This window comes from Anolis carolinensis, chromosome 2 (assembly GCF_035594765.1).
Source record: "Anolis carolinensis isolate JA03-04 chromosome 2, rAnoCar3.1.pri, whole genome shotgun sequence".
Taxonomy (NCBI): Eukaryota; Metazoa; Chordata; class Lepidosauria; order Squamata; family Dactyloidae; genus Anolis; species Anolis carolinensis.
In genome coordinates, this window is record NC_085842.1 from 216,073,642 (window position 1) to 216,096,690 (window position 23,049).

At 41.5% G+C, this 23,049-nt stretch overlaps 1 protein-coding gene across 1 annotated transcript in view; it reads right to left on the bottom strand.

The window, feature by feature from the left end:
• LOC100566826 (transient receptor potential cation channel subfamily V member 6) overlaps positions 1-6,378 on the bottom strand; it is a 43,719-nt gene extending 37,341 nt beyond the window's left edge. Inside the window, exon 1 of the mRNA XM_003226556.4 lies at positions 5,996-6,378. Within this exon, the coding sequence (XP_003226604.2) occupies positions 5,996-6,135 (140 nt within the window). The 5' untranslated portion in view covers positions 6,136-6,378. The remainder of the gene's footprint in view (positions 1-5,995) is intronic.
• Positions 6,379-23,049: the final 16,671 nt, after the last annotated feature.

Here is a 23,049-nt window from a genome sequence, read left to right on the forward strand (position 1 = left end):
ACATACATTTCATCATGTGTGCCTTTAACTATCTATTGCCTAGAGCAGGGGTCCCCAAACTAAGGCCCGGGGGCCGGATGTGGCCCTCCAAGGTCATTTACCTGGCCCCCGCCCTCAGTTTTATAATATAATATTTTTATATCATTTTAAATGATATAATATATTGTATATACATATAATATTGATAATAATATTATTATGTTATACAATATAATACTAATAATACCATATAATAATATTAATTATATGATATATATTACATATAATATTACAGTATAGTGGTATAGTTCAATATAATAATATATAATGCTAATATTGTGCTATGCTAATAATATAATATATTGTATGTACATACAGCTGCTCTCAGTCCCCTTCGGGGTGAGAAGGGCAGGATATAAATGTAATAAATAAATGTAGTAAATGAAGAAATAAATAATTTTAGACTTAGGCTCGCCCGAAGTCTGAAATGACTTGAAGGCACACAACAACAACAACAACAATCCTAATTCACTTGACTATCTCATTGGCCAGAAGCAGGTCCACACTTCCCATTGAAATCCTGATAGGTTTATGTTGGTTACAATTGTTTTCATTTTAAAATATTGTATTGTTCTTTCATTGTTGTTGTTGTTGTTTTGCTTTACAAATAAGACATGTGCAGTGTGCATCGGAATTTGTTCGTATTTTTTCCCCAAATGATAATTCGGCCCCTCAACAGTCTGAAGGATTGTGGACCGGCCCTCTGCTTTAAAAGTTTGAGGACCTCTGGCCTAGAGGGCTCAAACTGATTACTGAAGATGACAGAGAGTTAATATCTTGCATAATAGCATTTTTCTATCAAAGCAACAACAGTATGTAGATCTGTGCATCCAGCACATATTTGACCATGTGTTCTTTGTTTCCATATGGTAGGAGCCATTTGGATATTCTGGTTCACAAAAAACACTGTTGTGAATAATTCCTGCGAACTTTAATATCTTTAATATTTAATATGAAGGGGTTGGTAACCAATTAGAAAGGGAATAAAACAGATATTCATGACGGAGTCACCTTTTCTATTGAAATGAACAAACAAACTGTTGAGGAAGTCATATTGCAGCTATCCCTATTAACCAACCTGTTTTCAGATACCCGCTGCTAAATAAATTACATTTACCTTTTGGAGAGAATTGAGGGGGTGCATTTCTAAAACCTAAGATTGCTAAAGCTGATATTTTCCAGACTGCAGCCCTCTTTCCCAGCTCCATAAAAGCACCAGCATACCTATCCCAATATGAGTGCTTCTGTGTACATGAGCACATATAGACAATCAGGGAGCCAAGCTACTGCTTTCTCCCCACAAGCTATAACTTCTTATCCTGATAGTAAAATGTATTTAAGATGGAGACAGCTTTGCTACAGTAAGGACAGTCATATCCCTTGTAAGATCATACATTCTCCAATTGTTAAGTTTTAAAGGGTAACGGTTATGTCTGAACACACCTTGTTTCAGCAAGTGCAGAACAGGTTATTGTACAATAAATAAATAAATACACAGATACAAGAAGCAAAGAACCCCAGGCACTATTGGTGGGAGGACTGATTGTATTACATGTACTTGAGCAGTTGTCTTTACATCTGAGGAATGTCTGAAGGTATAATCTGTGAAATGCTTTTTTTTCTCTGGGGCAGGAGAGGAGGGATAATAAGCCAGAATGGAGACAGCTGAGAAGCAATGCAACTTTGTAGACAAATTGTTTGTGTAAGGGAAAAATATGCATGTGTTTCCCCTTACATATATATTAACATGTTCTATATAAACACATACAAACATTTGTATACATATATACATATGACAACAGTCATATGTGTGTGTAGAGAGATACTTCAAGTTGCCTCTCAACTCATGGCAACCCCATAAATTTCAGAAGACATTCTTAGGCAAGATAGCATAGCCTGTTTCTTCCTCTGACATTATATGGAGCATGTTTCCAAAAGGTACCAAATCAATCTGAACAAATTTTACATGAATTAGGGGGGAAAGTGCTGAGAATATGGATTCTTTAGATATAAAATGCAATTTCCAAGTTCTGTATCAAACTGATTGGATGCAAATGTATAGTTTTGATCTGTGCATAATATCCTACTCTGTGTCAATTATGTATTGCCACCTATAACTCATTTTTCATTTCTGGTAATTTTTGGAAACAAACTCCATATATATAAATATTTGTGCATAAATCCTAATGGGTTCAGTGGGATTTATGCTGGGTAGCGTTATATAACACATTTTGATGTCTCAGATGTTAGCTCTGTTTCTGGGTATATCTGACCTGCTGATTCCAGAAAATGGCACCTATCAACTCTAGTTGTTGAGATACAGAACACATGTCTTCATTTGCTCACCCATAAGAAAGAATGACAAACACATCTAAGAAACTAGTGCTGATGTGGTCTATCCATATCCAATACAATTGTCTGAACTAGCGCTCTAAACAACCCAAAGAACAAGATACACATTCATCTGAGAATAAGTCCCTTAAGGGAATAATTTCTGAATAGATAGGTATCAGAGCATGCCATGCCTTGCCTACATTCAAAGTACAGGCAATCCCCAAATTACGAACAAGATAGGAAAAGGCTGATGGGAAGACAAGATAGAAGGACATGGCTTCCCACCAGCCCTTTCGTGGTTGCCTTGCATCACGTTCAATAGCAAATCCATTTTTGAAATGCACTCCTTCAAAGCTGAAGGTGCACCTTACAATCCATGGTACATTATAAAATAAACACATATTTATACAGCATAATAATAAATAACACAATGTAACATAATTTTTGTTCCTGGGTTATAAATGTCATTTTTAGTTGGTTCTATTGTAAAAACATGGGAAATGTTTATTAAACTGCAAAATGTTTTGTTTTGGTGGAACATCCTTCAGCACATTTTGTGATAGTTTTTCAATGAATATCTCAATGAGTTTCGACCAACTCAACATAGTTTGCTTTAACCACAAAAATGAAGTTTCTGGAGCATAACAACTACTTTCAAAGTAAATACCACACAAGCAAACAGGAAAGAACACTTTCAAACCAGGAACAGATTTTCTTTTTCAAATTTTGTTACATAGTGATGCACATTTCCCAATACAAACAAGAGACGGGAAACAGGAACCCTGGAGGAAACGAAAGCCACTTCCAAGGCAAAGCCGGGAAAATGCCTGCTGAATATTGCCCCCAAAAGTGTTGTCAAAGGCTTTCATAGTTGGACAACACTGGGTTGCTGTGTGTTTTTTGGGCTGTATGGCCATGTTCCAGTAGCATTATCTCCTAGCGGTTTGTTTGCATTTGTGGCTGGCATCGCTAAAGATGCCGTCACAGAACCTCTGAAGATGCCAGCCACAGATACAGGCAAAATGTCAGGCGAGAATGCTTCTGGAATGTGGCCATACAGTCTGAAAAACTCATAGCAACCCATTGCCCCCAAAGTCTCGTTTTTCCCTAGAAAAACACTTCCAGGGTTAGGGAGCATGCATCCAAAGGCACATGAGAAACAGACATGGCAAAGGATCCAAAATCAGGATGAAGACTACTTTTACACTGCCCTATATCCAAGGATTTGATCCCAGATTGTCTGCTTTGAACTGGATTACATGAGTCTACACGGTCAGATAATCTGGGATCAGTTCCTGGGATATAAGGCAATGTAGATCCAGCCTGAGGTCCCTTCCACACAACAGTATCTAATCCACATTGAACTGGATTAAATGGTAGTGTGGGCTCAGATAACCCAGTTCAAAGCAGATATTGTGGATTATCTGCCTTGATATTCTGGGTTACATGGCTGTGTGGAAGGGCCCTGAGAGGGTTGTGCAGGTTCAGATTGCATTGCTTCAGATTGTAAAAAGCCTGGTTTCCCAACTTTGGCCCCTTCTAGATAGCTGTATTAAATTCAGATGATCTGTTTTGAACTGGATTATCTGGCAGTGTAGACTCAGATAATCAAGTTCTAAGCAAATACTGTAGATTATCTGCCTTGATATTCTGAGTTATATGGCTCTGTGGAAAAGCCCAGCGTCCACACTGTTGTATATTCCAATTCAAAGCAGAAAATGTGGGATTTTATTCAGCTGTGTGGAAGGGGCCAGCCTCAGGGCCCTTCCAGGAAGGCCCTATACCCCAGGATCTGATCCCCTTCTGCTTTAAACTGGATTATATGAGTCCACACTGCCAAAGTCTGCCCATTGGTTTGCTGAACCTCTACTGATGGAGCTACAATCACATGGGCTTTTAATATTGTTATTTTTATTTTAACATGATTTTGGCTTTTTTATGATGTTTGCAGTTTTTGTTATTTTGTCTGTTAAGTTAATTTAGGTTGCGTTATATTGTTGAATGTGTTCTTTGATGTATTGTCTGAATGGTTTTTGTTCCAGCAATTGAATGTTTGCCTATATGTTCGAAACTGGCCTGAGTCTCTTCAGAAAGATAGCGCAGTATACAAATAAAGTATATCATCATCATCATCATCATCATCATCATCATCATCATCATCTGGGATAATAAACTAAAACCCAGAACCTCAATCAGTGGCTTGCCTGATAAGAGACTCCCTCCTGGGCACACAGAAGACTGGGCAACTTGGAAGGTGCTGAACAGACTGCGCTCTGACACCATGAGATGCAGAGCCAACCTTAAGAAATGGGGCTACAAAGTGGAGTCCACGACATGCAAGTGTGGAGAAGAGCAAACCAGATACCACTTAATGCAATGCAGCCTGAGCCCTGCCACATGCACAGTGGGGGACCTTATAGCAACACAGAGGCATTCAAAGGACCCTTCCACACAGTCCTATATCCCAGAATATGAAGGCAGAAAATCTCACAGTAACTGCTTTGAACTGGGTTATCTGAGTCCACGCTCAGATAATGTGGGGTTTTTTGCCTTGATATTTTGGGATATAGGGCTGTGTGGAAAAGCCCCAAGCGGTCAGCTTCTGGTCAAAGGACATTTCTTATAATGCCAAGTTTCTTTTTAACTTTGTTTGTGTTTTCAAATACATTACAACTTGTACCCTTGGTTCACTTCTGACATGATAAATAAATAAATAAATTCTGTAATAAACAGAAATCCTCGTATAGAGGGCTGTGTGGAAGGGCCCCCAGACAACCTTGGGCCCTTCCACACAGCTGAATAATATCCCACATTATCTGCTTTGAACTGGAATATATGGCAGTGTGGGCTCAGATAACCCAGGGCCCTTCTACACAGCCATATAACCCAGAATACCAAGGCAGAAAATCCCACAATATCTGTTTTGAACTAAGTGATTTCAGTCCACACTGCCATATATTCCAGTTCAAAGTAGATAATGTGGGATTTTATTCAGTTGTGTGGAAGCCCCCCGCCCCACCTTTGAAGTTGACTGAATTGCATTGGTGGTGGTTTGATATTATTACTGTTGTATAAACCTTTGTTTTAACTTCTGTTTTATCATCTTGTGTTTTAACTGTGGATATTGTTAATGTATTTGCGCTGTTACTTTTGTAACATTGTGAGCCGCCCCGAGTCCCCATGGGGAGATGGTGGCGGGGTATAAATAAAGTTTTATTATTATTATTATTATTCAACGCAGACATTGTGGGATTTCCTGCCTTGATAGACTGGGTTATGTGTTGTCGAAGGATTTCATGGCTAGAATCACAGGGTTGTTGTGTGTTTTCCGGGCTGTATGGCCATGTTCCAGAAGTATTCTCTCCTGACGATTCACCCACATCTATGGCAGGCATCCTCAGAGGTTGTGAGGAATGTCTTGGGATGCCTGCCATAGATGTGGGCGGAACGTCAGGAGAGAATACTTCTGGAACATGGCCATACAGCCTGGAAAACACACAACAACCCAGTCTGGGTTAGGTGGCTGTGTGGAAGGGCCCCCAGCCAGTTCTTCAATTGAAGTAGAGGATTCAAGAGATACTTTCGGGGACGCGCGCGCAGGGCAAGGGCGCCCTTTCTTTACCTCTTCTGCTGCGACAGGTGCATCTCGTCGAGGCCGCGCCGGGCGCCCGGTGTTGGTCTCTCCTGGGGTTTCCATCCGCGGCTCATCCGCTTCCAGAGGGCGCCGAAGGGACCCTGCTCTCTGGGGAAGGGCACCCCCATGGCGAACGCTTCTCTCGCTCGGTTCTCTCTCTTCCTCCTGGCAGCGCCACAAAAGGACTTGCCGCCGCCTCCCAGGAATGCGGCGCCGGTTATCTGGCGTGCCCACTCACTCCGTCCGCTGACCCGGCTCTGAACCGCGTGTTCCTTCTTCGCGTGGCTCCTGCTGTCTTCCCTCAGCGCGAGCCAAGTCGCGGCGGCGAAGCAGTGAGTGGCCAGACTCTGAGGGAAGGAAAGCGGCTGCTTATCCTGGCTGTGGGCGGCGGGAGCTCTCCAGCAACGCCCCCTCGCCTTCCTCGCCCCCTCCCACCACAACAAGGCGCGCGCTACAGCGGAGACGAGCGCGCGACTACTTCCCTCGCGCCCGCCGCACACCTGGCGGCCCGCCAAGACTTCTTCTCATTGGCCCGCGAGGACGCTCTGATCCCTTCGCGAGGACATTCTCATTGCCTCACGCCTGAGCTTGGGTGGATGGCTAGAGATATACAGTACCAACAACTGTGCATCTTGTCCTTTCCTTCAGCCCCTCTCGAGCCACGAGAGGAAAGACTTTGGCGCGGGGTCCACCTCCCTGGGGTCCAAGGCTCTTAGGGAGGAGGGCCTTGCCTAGAGAAGGGCGTTCAAATGGGAGCCAAGCCCTATATGAGGAACGGCTGAGGGAGCTGGGTCTATTTAGCCGGCCCTAGGCTGGACCATAAGGAAGGCTGAACGAAGAAAGACTGACGCTTTTGAACTTTGGTGCTGGAGGAAAATCCTGAGAGTGCATTGGCCCGCAAGAAAATCCAACCAGTCCATTGTCCAGGAAATAACGCCCGGCTGCTCACTGGAGGGAAGGATATTAGAGGCAAAGTTGAAGTATTTTGGCCACATCATGAGAAGACAGGAAAGCTTGGAAAAGATCATGATGCTGGGGAAAATGGAAGGAAAAAGGAAGAGAGGCCGACCAAGGGCGAGATGAATGGACGGCATCCTTGAGTGACTGGCTTGACCTTGAAGGAACTGGGGGCGGCGACGACCGACAGGGAGCTCTGGCGTGGACTGGTCCATGAGGTCACGAAGAGTCCAAAACGACTATGCAACTGAGCAGCAGCAGAGAAAGAGAAGGCTGAGAGCAGGCAGGGCTGTGTGTGTGTGTGTGTGTGTAGGGGGGGGGGGGGGTAGGGGTTCAACCCCCCCCCCCCGAAATTTTTCAGTTTTTTTAAAACCTGGTTTACTCATGGATTTTAACTGGTTAACCAAATCTCCATGAGTGTCCACTGAAGTTTATTGATGGAGCCTGATTTCTAATTTTTTTGCGCTATAGAACTGTTCTTCATGATTTCCTTTAAAAAAGTTTCACCCCCCATTTTTTTTCCCTATGGCTCTGAGAGCAGGGGACAGGATAGTAAAAAGGCAAAGGTTTTCCCCTGACGTTACGTCTAGCCGTGTCCAATTCTGGGGTTTGGTGCTCATCCCCATTTCTAAGCCGAAGAGCCGGCATTGTCCATAGACACCTCCAAGGTCATGTGTCCAGCATGACTGCATGGAGCGCTGTTACCTTCCCGTAGAAGCGGGTACCTATTGAACTACTGACATTTGCATGTTTTCAAAGTGCTAGGCTGGCAGAAGCTGGGGCTAATAGCGGGAGCTCACTCCGCTCCCCGGATTCGAACTGCCAATCTTTTGGTCAGCAAGTTCAGCAGCTCAGCGATTTAACCTGTTGCGCCACCGGGGGCTCCCCGGAGGACAGGATAGCTTTGTTTAAATATCTGAAAAGGATGTGGAAGAGAGAAGGGGCTCAGCCTCATTTTCTGCTACTCTAGAGACTCATCACACTAGAGCAGACATGGGCTCACCCAAGTCAAAAAAAGAAACTCAGACATGAATAAAGGAACATGAAAGACACTGCAGACTAATTGAACACAGCGATATGGAGGTGGATGAGCTTCCTGTTTGCCTGGCTCCCAAGAGAACCACCCCTTCTCCTAATGCAAGCACTTCCTTCAGAAGGATGGATGCTGAGTGGGAGAGAGATTCCAACTATGTACCATATTTCACATGACTAGCAAGGAACAGCCAGATCCCAACCAGCTGGTGCCACTGGGTTCTTCAAAAACATCTGATTGGTCCTGCAGGCATCATTCTGGACTTCTTCAGAGACCACCACTTCTGAAGGCAGCGAAATAACAGTTTTCAGAGGGCTTGAAGATGCGGGGTCACATAGAAGGGCACATGTATTTTCTCACTTCATTTCAATCCTGTCTTTCCCCCCTTAGGGACTCAAGGCGGCTAATAATAACATGATGCAACCCAAAAATTTGCAAACAAATCTAATGGAAAAAATTAAAAATAAATTAAATATTTGTGATGTGGATACAAAAGTTAAAATGCAATAAAATGCAGTTAAAATTACATTTTAAAACTAGACCCCACCCCAATCATACCTACAACCTACCAAGTAGCCAGTTTTGTATGCTTGGAGGTATTTGGCTAGCCACTGTTGAAAACAGAACCCTGCGGTGGCACAATGGATTAAACCGTTGAACTGGAATCTGCTGACCTAAAGGCAGTTCAAAGTTGCGGGTAAGGGTGAGCGCCCACTGTCAGTCCTAGCTCCTGCCAACCTAGCAGTTCAAAAACATGCAAATATGAGTATATCAATAGGTAACACTTCGGGGGGAAAGATAATAAGGCGCCCATGCAGCCATGCCGGCAACACAACCAGGAGATGTCTATGTACAACAGGCTCCTCAGCTGGGAAATGGAACAAAAGCACCTGCCAATGGCCACAGTTCAACACCGCCTCCAGAAATTAGTTTTCCCAAGAGGTCTTCTATGGTTATATATTTTTACACTGAATAAACTCCTGCATTTAATGAAGTTCTTATAAAAAACAGAGCAGCCCCAAATAAATTATCATTCACCCTTTCCTAGGATCTGTTCATTGCTTGCTAAAAAGTATGAGGGTTTTTTTTTTCAGAAGGAGCAATTGTCTAGATAATGACGCTGAGTGGTAAGACTGTTCAAATCAGCCTCTTCAACTTTGTTGGCTGCCTTCATGTTGTTTCTATCTTATGGAGACTCTATAACAATCCTATCAGTTGATTTCCTTGGATGAGTTTTATTTTGTTGGTCATGAAAGTTCTTATTACAATATATTTGTTAATCTTGAAATTGCCCCAAGACTTTTTGCTGTTTTCCCCCTTCTCAGTTCCTCCACAGTCTCACATAAAGAAACACAACTCAAAGTATTGCATAATTTATCTGCACATAAAAATATCAGCATCAGTGTGAGATTCTTGTTTTTCTTTTGCTTTCTGCTTCTTATTAAAGTGTTTCAAAGTTGAAAAATATTTATAGAGTAATAACAATTTCCACTTATGTTAAGTGTTCCCTCTTGCGCAAGATTGCCACTGATGCAGTGAGTAACATAACAAGCAGCATCTTACAGTTATCACACACTACTTGATCTTAGCATAAGCCTGCTACTGTAACCCAAAAATATGCAGCTGAAAACTCTTCTGCTAGGGTGGGAAATTTATGGCTCTTCAGACGTTGGTGAGTTGCAGCTCCCAGCATTCCTTTTAGGAGTTGCCATTTAACATCATCTGGAGGACTTCTATTTCAATGGGCAGGTTTCATGGTCTGAACCATTAGTGCAACCTGCCCCTGAAATACATGAATATTAACTCCATCAGTTATCTGTGCCCATCAGAGGTGCACAACATACAGCCTACGGTTTTTGGATGGCCCGCAGAGCTACTTTTGCCTTCCGTCTTCCCCCATGCAAGGAGGCAGGTGGGTGCCAGGCTAGCCATGTAAGGTCTTGATGCTGGGCTCCTAGGCTGTGTGCTCCCATCATCACCAGTAGAGGAAAGGGTGAGGTAGCTATCCTGACAGTACGAAGGTTAGCACCAGTGCGGACTGGATAGGCCCTATCACCGGCCCATCAGCTATACCTGGTGGGCAGGGCAGAGCCAGCACTTCGCCCTTCCACTGGGCTTCTTGTTACCCCAGCAGCAACTTCTATAGTTGTCTCCTTCAACATTTATCTCCCTTCCTGCCTGCCTTTCTACCTCCCTTGCTCAGCTGGGGCACAGGGACAGAGACAGGGAGGGAAGGGAGTGATGAAGGAGGAGTCTACTGCCACAGTTACTGGGATAACCAAGAGCCCCACACTTACCCTGTTGAACTCTCTGAGCCTCTTTGCCTCCATTTATTCCCTCCATTCATGGCGTGATCCATAAGTTAACCTATAGTTCATTTTCTATTGATAAAAAAGACCTCTACTAAGCCTAAAAGGGGTGGGCGGGGGGGGGACATTGAAATTTGGGGTGCAATTCCCTAATCTCCAATAGTTGCTTATCCCCAGTTTATGTATGCCTCATTGGAATCAGTGGGACTAACTCCCAGGAAATTGAGTAAGAAATTACCAACTAGGAATGGAAATAATGCCAATTTGGTAAAGAAAAGATCAGTTCAATGAGCCTTGCCTACGTAATTGTGCGGTGTAGCACATTACTTCATGATGAACCGGGCAATGGAAAGTTTTAAGTCCACTTCCCCTAACCTGAGTACTTTTCATATTGTTGCACTGCATTTTACATAATCCTCTCTATGATAGTTTTTGATAGAGATGATGTGACTTGTGCTTCAACTCATCTGAAGGAGGCTGAAGAATCAGAAATCTGTTTATAATAGAGGCTTACTTTCTAAACATCTTTGGAACCATCAAAACTGAAGGATGTTGTGAGATATGACCCTTACCACAAAGTATCCTGAGAAACAGCAGCAGACCTAGTAAAATGGGCAATAATAATGCTGCCTTAGAATCATAAAGATGGTCTTCATTCCTGCTGATTAAGGAGAAGGATGGGTGGGCCAGGGAATGACAACAACACTAGTTCAAAGCTAGATAATGCTGTGAGATACTCATTGTTGTAGGTGCCTTATAAATACCTCACACAGATAGGTGGATAGATAAATTCCTGTATTGTAAGCAGTCTGCAATCCCTCCCCCCCTCCTTGTCAGGCTTTCTGGCTCCAGGAGCATAAGCCTGTGCTCTTGTCTATCTTCTGCGCACATTGTCATATCTCTTACCTGAACAATCACAAGGTATATTGTGTGTAAATGCTACACCTACCTTTTAAACAGTGAAACTATGAGACAGTAGAAGTATTTGGGCTATCAGCATATTTAAAAGCAATTACTGATGGTCAATATATCATCTTCGTTGTTTCATTTTACTTTCCTATACAAAAAGACAGTAGAAGTATTTGGGCTATTAGCTTATTTAAAAGCAATTACTGGTGATCAATATATCATCTTCGTTGTCTCATTTTGCTTTCCCATATAAAAAGGGAATTTCCATCCAGTCAATGGCACTGTCAGATGCCACAGAATCGATAGGTTGTGGGAATTACCAGAACTTTAACTACTTACTTGAATATACAGTAGAGACTCACTTATCCAACACTTGCTTATCCAACGTTCTGGATTATCCAACACATTTTTGTGGTCAATGTTTTCAATATATCATGATATTTTGGTGCTAAATTCATAAATACAGTAATTACTACATAGTATTACTGCGTTTTTCCTTAATGCCTCCTTATTATCCAACATATTCGCTTATCCAACATTCTGCTGGCCCGTTTATGTTGGATAAGTGAGACTCTACTGTATTAGGGACCTGATTCCATCAAGGACACAGAATTAGGAATTTTGCAGAACAGCATTTATTGATTTATTTATAGTATTTATTTATTTATTTATTTATTTATAGTATTTATATTCCGCCCTTCTCACCTCGAAGGGGACTCGGCGAATCACAGAAGATATATATGTGGCAAACATTCAATGCCATTTTTTTTATATACAGACAAGACAGACAATTGAACATAGATAGAGTTATATATAGGCTTTTCCCTTCTTCGGCTTCTTGGAGGCTTGTACTTGGTTCCAGCCACAGGAGGGGGGGGGCTGCTGTCGCTCCATACGTCTGCCAAAGAGCTTTGTTTGTAACTTCCTCCTTTTTTATTGACTCATTGGCATTTTCATATGGGTGTCTTAATACCTCCTTGCTTTTTAAGTGGTCCCTATTCATGTACTCACATTTTGCTTTCGAACTGCTAGGTAGGCAGTAGCTGGGCTAAACGTCAGGAGCTCACCCTGACCCAGGCTTCAAACTCTCAACCTCTCAAATAACAAGATTTATTACAGCTGGTGGTTTAATCTGCTGTGCTAAAGCCCGGCCCTGAGAACTGGACAAGCTTATGAGAACTGGACAAGTGCACAAGATCTCTTGCACTGCCTGGGTTACTTTCAAGTCTGTTCCTCTAAACTAAATGGGGATGTGGGTTTGTTAATAATGGCTATTTTGATTACTTTGGAGTGAGAAGGTAATTTATGCCAGAAGGTTTGCCATTTACTCTCTTCTCAACCTGATCTATACCTTACATATAGTGAGATGACAGTCTGAGTAGAAAAATATGTGGACTGCACCGTTACAGATAGCAGGTTGTGTCAGAGGTGAGTGCGCCCAAGACAAAGTGCCTTAATACACTGGTCACCTGCCAATGTATGTTTTAAAAATTTGCTTTTTTTCACCAGTGAGAATGAGATAATCCAGATTTACTTTCTTATGCCAGTACCACTACTGTGATATCAACATATTCAAATTTCAGGGAAGATAAAAAGAGGGTTTCTCCTGCTTTTGAAGAAACTCGTCACCATTTTCTAATCGGTTCTTTTCCATGAACAGGGTTACAGGGGTGACTGGTAAAGAGCAGAAACTTCAGCAAACAGAATCAAGGTGGATACCTCATGGTAGCATTGAGGAGTCTGTTTTTCTCATTTTCTTATTTTAGCAGAACTTAGTGTACCTGCAACCAACCCTATTGTGAACACTAGTCTGCTTTGGCCATGCAAACAAACCCCTGCCTTATGGAAAACCAGCAAATTGGGAAGAATAGAATGTTAAATCTCACCAATGTGCTAGGTAGGGATATTGTTTACTTCAATACAATATGGGCAAGTAGGTGCCAAGTGACAGTGCACATTCACAGATATCCCTACATATAGATTATGGAAAGTTATGGATGTAATTCTCTTGGGCTCAACCATAGTGCACTCTGGGCAGTTCCCCCGTCCTAATCTATGCACAGATAAGAATTTAACAATAATTTTCTGATCACATGCCTCAACATTCAAATCTCCCACTAGTTCAGTAGGAGGAGGAAGAAGGAGGAAAATTGTGACTTGTAATGGAGAGTTGGCATGTCTGCATTCACGAGAGAAATTTTACAATTTTTATTGCTTGCAGTGTTGTAGAAGCAGAATAATGTAATTAATGGATGGGGACAACAAGTGCTGAACGTTTCCATTATGAAAGGCAGAGCCTCCGCTGTTTGTGTTCCAAGAATTCTATTTGTGTGGTGAAGGGTTAGAGCAGTGGTTCTCAACCTTCCTAATGCCGCGACCCCTTAATACAGTTCCTCATGTTGTGGTGACCCCAACCATAAAATTATTTTTGTTGCTATTTCATAACTGTCATTTTGCTACTGTTGTGAATTGTAATGCAAATATCTGATATGCCAGATGTATTTTCATTCACTGGACCAAATTTGGCACAAATACCCAATACGCCTAAATTTGAATACTGGTGGAGTTGGAGGGGGGATTGATTTTGTCATTTAGGAGTTGTAATTGCTGGATTTATAGTTGACTTACAATCAAAGAGTATTTTGAACTCCACCAACGATGGAATTGAATCAAACTTGGCACACAGAACTCCCATGACCAACAGAAAATACTAAAAGGGTTTGATAGGCATTGACCTTGAGCTTGGGAATTGTAGTTCACTTACATCCAGAGAGCACTGTGAACAATGATGGATCTGGACCAAACTTGGCACGAATACTCAGTATGCCCAAATGTGAACACTGGTGGAATTTTTTTTTGGGGGGGACATTTGGGAGTTGTAGTTTCAGGGATTTATAGTTCACCTACAATCAAAGAGCATTCTGAACCCTACCAATGATGGAACTGAACCAATCTTGGCATACAGAACTCCCATGATCAACAGAAAATACTGGAGGGATTTGGGAGGAATTGACAGTCTTTGGCAACTCCTCTGACACCCCCCTCGCGACCCCCTCCCAGGGGTCCCAATCCCCAGGTTGAGAAACACTGGGTTAGAGGAAATCAGATTATCCACATTATCTGTTTTGATCTGGATTATATGAGTCTACACTGCCATATAATCCATTTCAAAGCAGATAATCTGGTTTTACATGGCAATGTAGACTGGGCCTAAGAAAGTTAAGTGAGGATAAAGTAACTCTAGACTTATTATGTAATACGTATTAGTGTCATTAATAAATAACCCTTTGAGTAGAAACAGAAATGAAACATAATGTTTTGAGCAGAGCACAGAAGAGGAAACAAACTGCAGAGGAGAAATAGAAAATGAGAACTGATTTTGTGGGAGGTACCAATAAATATAAGTTTATTTTATCAATAATTTTTCATTTTTATTCCTGTGAGTGGTGGTTTAGGAAAGGCCCTGCTTTGCCCAGGGACTTTTAATGCTGATTAGACAGCCATGCTCATCCAGCATTTTAAGACAAATGTCACAATATAATCAATCAATATTTGTTCGGTAACCTGCAAGAGAACAAATGCAAGCCATCTCAATTAAGAACAAGCAACAGATATTAGCCAAAATAGGGAGGATGGCAAATGTCTGTATGTAATACAATGAGAACTAACTTGAATTTCAAGCAGCTCGTATTCAGAACCAAGTGTTCCCAAACCTGTAAAGCCAAAACAATTGAATGGTTAATATCTGCCCTTTTATGTGTTGAAACAGACTCTAAGACTGGATTTTATATCAGAGGAAAGTACACGTGCTTTTAATACTGTGTGTCACAAAAATATATGTAAATGTATACTACATAGCAATATCAGTAAAAGTAACAATAACAACAATATAACTAAGGCTAACACTTTTTGGGTTCACATAAATAGGTATGTGAACAAGATCTGGGGGTGTAGCTCTTAGGGAAAGAATTGTTTTATATGCAAGTACTGCTATTCTGTATCGGCATGATTAAAAATTCATACAGTATATGACAGCAGTTCTATTGTAACTCTTTTAAACCATTTATTTAAGGAATTATTTTTACTCCTCTTTTCTTCCATGTGGACATCAATGTGGACTGCACATTAAACCAAAATAATGGAAACCATCTGAATGAAAACATTAAAAAGCATTAAACATGAATTAAAGCCTATTACATATTTTTTCAAAAACAACTTATGTTCCACTTCTTGAAAAAATGCTAAAGACTTAATAATAGAATAACAGAGCATTGCCATTCAGAGAAAAAACAGAAAATAATGAGCAGCATAACTAAGGCCCCTTCCACACAGCTGAATAAAATCCCACATTTTCTTTAATAATAATAATAATAATAATAATAATAATAATAATAATAATAATAATAATAAAAACTTTATTTATACCCCGCCACCATCTCCCCGTGGGGACTCGGGGCGGTTCACAACGTTACAAAAGTAACAGCACAAATACATTAAACAATATACACAGTTTAAAACACAAGAAGATGATAAAACAGAAGTTAAAACAAAGGTTTATATAACAGTAATAATATCAAACGACCACCAATGCAAATCCGTCAACTTCAAAGGTGTGTGTGTGTGTGTGGGGGGGGGGGGGACTATAGCAGCAATATAAGATAAAATCATTAGATTAAAATACCCTGATGAAAGGAGCCTAATAACATTCAGGATAGAATTATAATGAGGCTGGTCATCCAATAGCTGTATCTCCAAGGGCCAGCCCAAACATCCAGGTTTTCAATTGTTTCTTAAAGGATGGAATGTATGGCAATGTGGACTCAGATAGCCCAGTTCAAAGCAGATATTGTGGGATTTCTGTCTTGATATTCTGTGTTATATGGCTGTGTGGAAGGGGCCTGAGGGCGCTTCTACACCGCCATATAATGCAACTCAAACTGGCACAAAAATCCAATTTCTAAGCCCCATTGTGGCTAAAAGCTACCTCACTGATGGTGGATTGACATAGCTGGACGTGGGCAGTGCCTCACCAACTTCCCTGCAAAGGCTTTCCTTTGTAGGAGGCTTTGTAGGAGGCAAATTCCTTTCCTTTGTAGGAGGCTGTCCCCTTCATGGATCATTCTCACTGATGATGTGACAAACCTCTGTAGGAGGGGAAGGAGCTTCCAGCTCCAAGGGTTGTAGGATCATCAGTGAAGGCAATTGAGGAGAATAGCCTCCTGCAATGGCAAGGATTCTTCCTCATGGCTATTGTGGGGAATCAGGGGAAAGGGAAGCTTGAGAGGCCCTTCCATCCCACCTCCCCAGGCTGCCTGATCCTAGGGGATCCTGTAGGGATGTCCTCTTGGATCATGTATGGCAATTTCAGATGGGACCTGCAAAGATTCAGATCTTCCTAGAAGATAGATATTTGCAGTTGTTTGATGCTAGGGCTATGTGTGTGTCATTCAGCCTCTCTATACCCTCTGACCAGTCCAGCCCTGGTACAACTGGAAGATTTTTTAATTTATTGTGTCAGAAGCGAATTGAGGATATAGTTATAATGTATTTAAAAACACAAAGTTAAAAACTTGGCATTATACCAGATTTCCTTTGACCAGAAGCTGGCCACTTGGAGTGCCTCTGGTGTCACTGTGAGAAGGTCCTCCATTGTGCATATGGCCGGGCTCAGATTGCAATATAGTAAGTGGTCTGTGGTTTGCTCTTCTCCACGCTCGCATGTTGTGGACTCCACATTGTAGCCCCATTTCCTAAAATTGGCTCTGCATCTCGTGGTGTCAAAGCGCAGTTTGTTCAGCGCCTTCCAAGTCGCCCAGTCTTCTGTGTGCCCAGGAGGGAGTTTCTCATCTGGATTGGAGTTTTGAGTTTTAGCCTGCCATTTTTGGACTCTCGCTTGCCGAGGTGTTCCTGCAAGTATTTCTGTGGATCTTAGGAAGCTGTTTCTAGATTTAAGGCATTGACATGCTGGCTGGTATCCAAACCGAAGATGGGCCGGAAATGTCAATGCCTTGGTCCTTTCATTGCGGGCTGTTACTTCCTGGCGGATGTCAGGTGGTGCAATGGCAGTTAAACAGTATAATTTCTCCAGCTGTGTAGGGCGTAGACATCCTGTGATAATGCAACATGTCTCATTAAGAGCCACATCCTCTGTTTTAACGTGGTGAGATGTATTCCACACTGCTTCTGGTGTGAGAGAATCAGCCATCTACAAAAACGTTGCCTAGAGGATGCCCGGGTGTGTTAGGATCCTGTGGGAAAGCTTCTCTCATGTCCCCCAGATTTCACAAATGGAAGTTGACACACTGTGACCAAATAAGATCTACCTACTGATGCGGTCAACTTATATACATGGAATATGGTCTTGAAGCAGAATATAATTAGCTAAAAGGTTCATTGCAGGCCTCTAGTCATAATTATTTCCATATTCAATGTGTGCCCTGAAATGATTAATGGATTATTTATTTTGGTGGCTTCAAGGAAGATAATGGATGACTAGAGACTCGAAAGCAATCATTATTACTATGTATTGAATTTTCATCTGTGTTTGCTCTGTTAATAAATTTCAGCACCATGTCAAAAGAAGAACATGCACTGATTACTAGAAGAGATGGTACTTTGGATTTAAGGATGCCTGTTGATCCTTTTCTAGAGACATCTTTTGAAGAAGTAGTCCACTTCAAAGATGAAAGAACCAAAAGAAGAGAGAGCTCCTCAGCTATACCTGAGACAGCAGAATGGATAGACACACAGGAAAGAATATACCAGTAATTTCATTTTATTTGAGAACATACCACAACTCACAAAATATGAGCACGAGGAAAAGTGGAGCAGATTGATTTGCCCTCGTCTCAGATACCCCCTGTCTGTCTCTTCATCTATCTTCATCTATCTTCATCTTCATCTATCACCGCACACACACACAGAGAAAGAAAGTAGTCATTTTAATTTAGTTATAGATATGCATATATACTATTATCTCCCTCTCTCTTGATCGCATATATACCAGTAGTTCCCAAACTTATTTGGCCTACTGCCCCTGTTCCAGAAAAAATATTACTCAGTGCCCTGGAAATTATTTTTTAATTTTTTAATACCAATTAAACAGAAATATATATGTACCTGTGGCCATCACCGATCCCCTGGATTGCTGCAGCACCCACCAGGGGGCAGTAGCGCCCACTTTGGGAATCACTGATATATACTAAGGCAGGGGTCCCCAAACTTTTGAAGCAGAGGGCCGGTCCACAATTCTTCAGACTGTTGAGGGGCTGAATTATCATTTGAAAAAAAACAAAACAAATTCCTATGCATACTGCGCATGTCTTATTTGTAGTGCAACAACAACAACAATGAAAAAACAATACAATATTTAAAAATGAAAACCTATCAGGATTTCAATGGAAAGTGTGGGCCTGCTACTGGCCAATGAGATAGTCAAGTTAATTAGGATTGTTGTTGTTGTGTGCCTTCAAGTCATTTCAGACTTTGACTGAGCCCAAGTCTAAAATTAATTATTTATTTACTGCATTTATTTACTGCATTTATATCCCGCCCTTCTCACCCCAAAGGGGACTCAGAGCAGCTGTATGTACATACAATATATTATATTACTAGCATAACACAATATTAGCATTATATATTACTATATTGAACTATACCACTATACTATTATATAATATGTAATATATAACATATAATTAATATTATTATATGGTATTACTATTAGTATTATATTGTATAACATAATATTATTATCAATATTATATGTATATACAATATATTACATTATTAAAACTGATATAAAAATATTATATTATAAAACTGAGGGCAGGGGCCAGGTAAATGACCTTGGAGGGCCGCATCCAGTCCCCGGGCCTTAGTTTGGGGACCCCTGTACTAAGGTATAATGCCCATAAATACCACTTAAATTAAAATAAAGGTAAAGGTTTTTCCCTTACATTAAGTCTAGTCATGTCTGACTCTGGGGGTTGGTGCTCATCTCCATTTCTAAGCCGAAGAATTTGCATTGTCCGTAGACACCTCCAAGGTCATGTGGCTGGCATGACTGCATGGAGTGCTGTTACCTTCCTGCTGGAGTGGTACCTATTGATCTACTCACATTTGCATGTTTTCAAAATGCTAGGTTGGCAGAAGCTGTAGCTAACAGCAGGAGCTCACCTCACTCCCTGGATTCAAACTGCGAACCTTTTGGTCAGCAAGTTCAGCAGCTCAGTGTTTAGCCCACTGTGCTACCGGGGGGGGGGGGGGGGGTCCATAAAATTAAAATTATTACTTGTTAAAATCATATTTATATGCACAAATTTCTGATCTATCTCTGACTTGGCTCTTGGGTTTAATCTTCTAAAAAGTATTTTATTAATAATGTCAATCCCAACCGGATGTTTGACAATGTCCGCATTAATATTACAAGTTTTTACTACAGGTAAGCCATTCACTTAATCCAATGTTTTCATTTAATTAAAGCAGTGATGATGTCTCGGCATAAGCTAATTGGCTAAACAAGTCTTTGACTGTGAATAATGTGCCCTGCAGCAGTGAAAAGGGTTGTGCAAAATAATGACAATGGCTTATTTTCAAGCAGAAAATTGCATTTTTAAGAGGTTCATGCTAAGCATAGTGCCCACAAGGCATATTATCTAAATTGGTCTTTGCAAAGCTAAAGTTTTGGAGTAAGGTAATTTGTTGAGAGCAGTCAGAATAGTTTGCTTAAAAATATTCTCAGCAACCAGGGAATGAGGTGAAAAGAGGAGTGTCTTGACATAATGAAGAGTGGAGGAGAAAGCAGTATGTGATAGACTTGTGTGTGGATTTGTTTTCATCTGTTTCCTTCGGTATCTTTGGTATCTTCAGGAGCACGCAATGGTAAGGGCCCTCCCAGTACGAAAACCCGCCCACAACAAAAGCAAGTGGGAGCAAATCTCAGCTCCTCCTCCCCTATTTGGCATCACAGTTTAATTTTTTTTATTAATCCCAGGAAACAAAAAGAAAACCATAATTCCTTGAAAACTACCACCACCTAGTTACCTCTCCTCTACTAGAAAGTAGAAACAGCTCTAAGAAAGCATCAAAACCAAAGCAGAAAGGAGATTGAAGCATGCCAATTAAAAAAGAAAGATTTTTAAAGGTAGCCCAGGGAGGATAGCTCCAGGAGGACACCTGTAGCATCTCTCCTCCTCTAGAGTAGGAAACAGCTTAAATGGCTAAAATGACCGGAAGGGGAGCATAATGGGCTGGATAAAAAACAAATCTTTCAGCTTCCCAAAGCCAAAACAGATTTCTGCCCTCCCAAATTCGGAAGACTCCAAAAAACAAAAACAAAAAAAAAAACAGATCAGGGCCCCACCAAAATGGATAGCGATTTACCTGGATTGCACAAGCCTCGTGTGTGAGCAATGAAACTGAGACTGGAAGACACCAAAAGACACTGAGCAAAGGCTTTGCAAAAGACTCAGGAGCTCAAAGACCTCTGAACCATTGAGAAGAAAGTGGCAGAGAAATCTTACTTTATGATTGTGTGCAAGAATCAATCATTACAAAGATTTTAACTCTTCTGGGTGAGATTGTGGGAATTTTAATATGTTTCATTTTTTTTCATATTTCATGTCTTTTTATACCCCAAAATTTGTTGCCTTCTTGTCTAAACAAAATGTTCACAAATATTCATACATACACAGTAATCCCAAAATGTAAGAAAAAATTGCAGCAGTTAAGTATTTCTCCAGAAGGGTGCTTATTTATTAACAATCATGAACATATTTGTTTGTATGACTGAACAGAGGTGCTTGTATGATATCTGGGTTAGAATGAAAAATTAACCTACTTTAACATTTCACAATTTGGTTTGAACATTCTAGTCAAATATTAGAAACTGTAGAAAAAAAAAACCCCGTATTTACTCGAGTCTAATGCGCCATCGGAGCCTCGGTGCCAAGTTTGTTAAAGCACTGAGCTGGAGACCGAAAGGTCCCAAGTTCAAACCCCGGGAGCGGCGTGAGTGGCCGCTGTTAGCTCCAGCTCCTGCCACCCTAGCAGTTCGAAAACATGCCAATGTGAGTAGATCAATAGGTACCGCTCCGGCAGGAAGGTAACGGCTCTCCATGCAGTCATATCGGCCACATGACCTTGGAGGTGTCTATGGACAATGCCGGCTCTTCGGCTTAGAAATGGAGATGAGCACCAATCCCCAGAGTCAGACATGACTGGACTTAATGTCAGGAGAAACCTTTATCTTTACTAATGCGCCATCAAATCTAATGCATACCTCAGTTTTCAAAACCCTGAAACCCAAAAAAGTATTTATCATATTACGCGAATCTCATGCGCATTCTAATTTTGGGAAGCTAATTTAGTAAAAAAAAGAGGTGAGCATTAGACTCGAGTAAATATGGAAATAGTTACGATGCTTCAGTCAGGGACATGTTATAGCAAAATGATTTATCATTTTGCCTAGTTTCCTGGGGATGAATCTACATGGGCAATAAAATCCAGAGCTGATCTGAAGCAAGGCTGCCTTGAATCGATTCTGCCTTAGTATTTACATCACTGTGCACATCAGTGGTTGGAGCAGAGGCATCACCTCCAGTTAGGCTGAACCCAATTCAGTCCTGCTGGACAGTAATCCTTACCTGTGTTGTGTTTTGTCAATGTAGAGGCAGTTACAGAGCTCCAGAGGAAAAGGGGATGGCACTTGCCAGAGTATGGAGAAAGTGGGATGATGGCACTCGGCTATCTTCACAGCAGAGCTGGTTCTGCACAGCGGGGCTGGTTCTGAATCAGAATTAGCCCAGTTGTTTACAACATCCATCATCCAAAATGCAAGGCTTAAGTTAGCACAAAGCCTTTCTATATCTGTCTATCTGTCAGTCTATCTATTAGGGCTGTGCAGACAGTTGTTTGTACCTCGTATGTCAGATGTATTTGATAAGAATTGTACATGCATTACGATATTAAGAAACGTGAATGGTGCCCACACAAAAAACTTAAGATTCAAAACACGGACCTATGACTTTTCAGAAAAGTTATGTATGTCTCGTAAGTGGCTCCAGGTCTCTATTGCGGGAGCCGCTTCTCCCACAAAAGGGGTGGGTTTGGTTCTCCCAAAAGGGCCCCGAGGAAGATGGCGAGTTGAGGTAAAAGCCCCACTCATTCCCCAAAGGGATGGGCCTTTTGGGGAAAATGGAAGGGAGGGATGCCTGACTGGATGGCCAGGCAAGGAAGAAGCCGCTGTAGCACATGGCTGGCCCAGAGAGAGACAGGCAGAGACCATCACATTGAGGCTTTAACAAGGGCAGCTCTGGTATTCTGAAGTGATAAGAATTCTGGGAAATGTAGTTTGGAGCAGGGCCTTTTGAATTCTCTGCCACAGGGGTCCTTGCCTTCCCAAACTACATTTCCCAAAATTCTGTTTCCTGCCTCGTGCCTCCTCCCTGAAAGTTTTGGTGGGGGAAAGCTCGTGTTCATTCTCTAAAGGGATTTCAAGATAAAAAGGGTTTGTTGGGAGTTGAATCAACCCAGCGAGGTAGGCAAAGTTGAGAGGCAGTAATTCCAGAGTTTACCTAGTAGATTTTCTATTATTATTATTATTATTATTATTATTATTATTATTATTATTATTATTATTATTTCAAAGGCTGGATGGGCATTTGTTAGGGTTGCTTTGATTGTGCTTCTCCTGCCTGGCAGAAGGGAGTTGGACTCGATGGCCCCTGGTTTCTTCCAGTGAAATGTGCAAATATTTCAGAAACTTGGGGGAATGATGCCCTGGTTATGTTGTGTCACTGAAATTAGAAATTCAAGCTCTTGTAGGTTCTTCT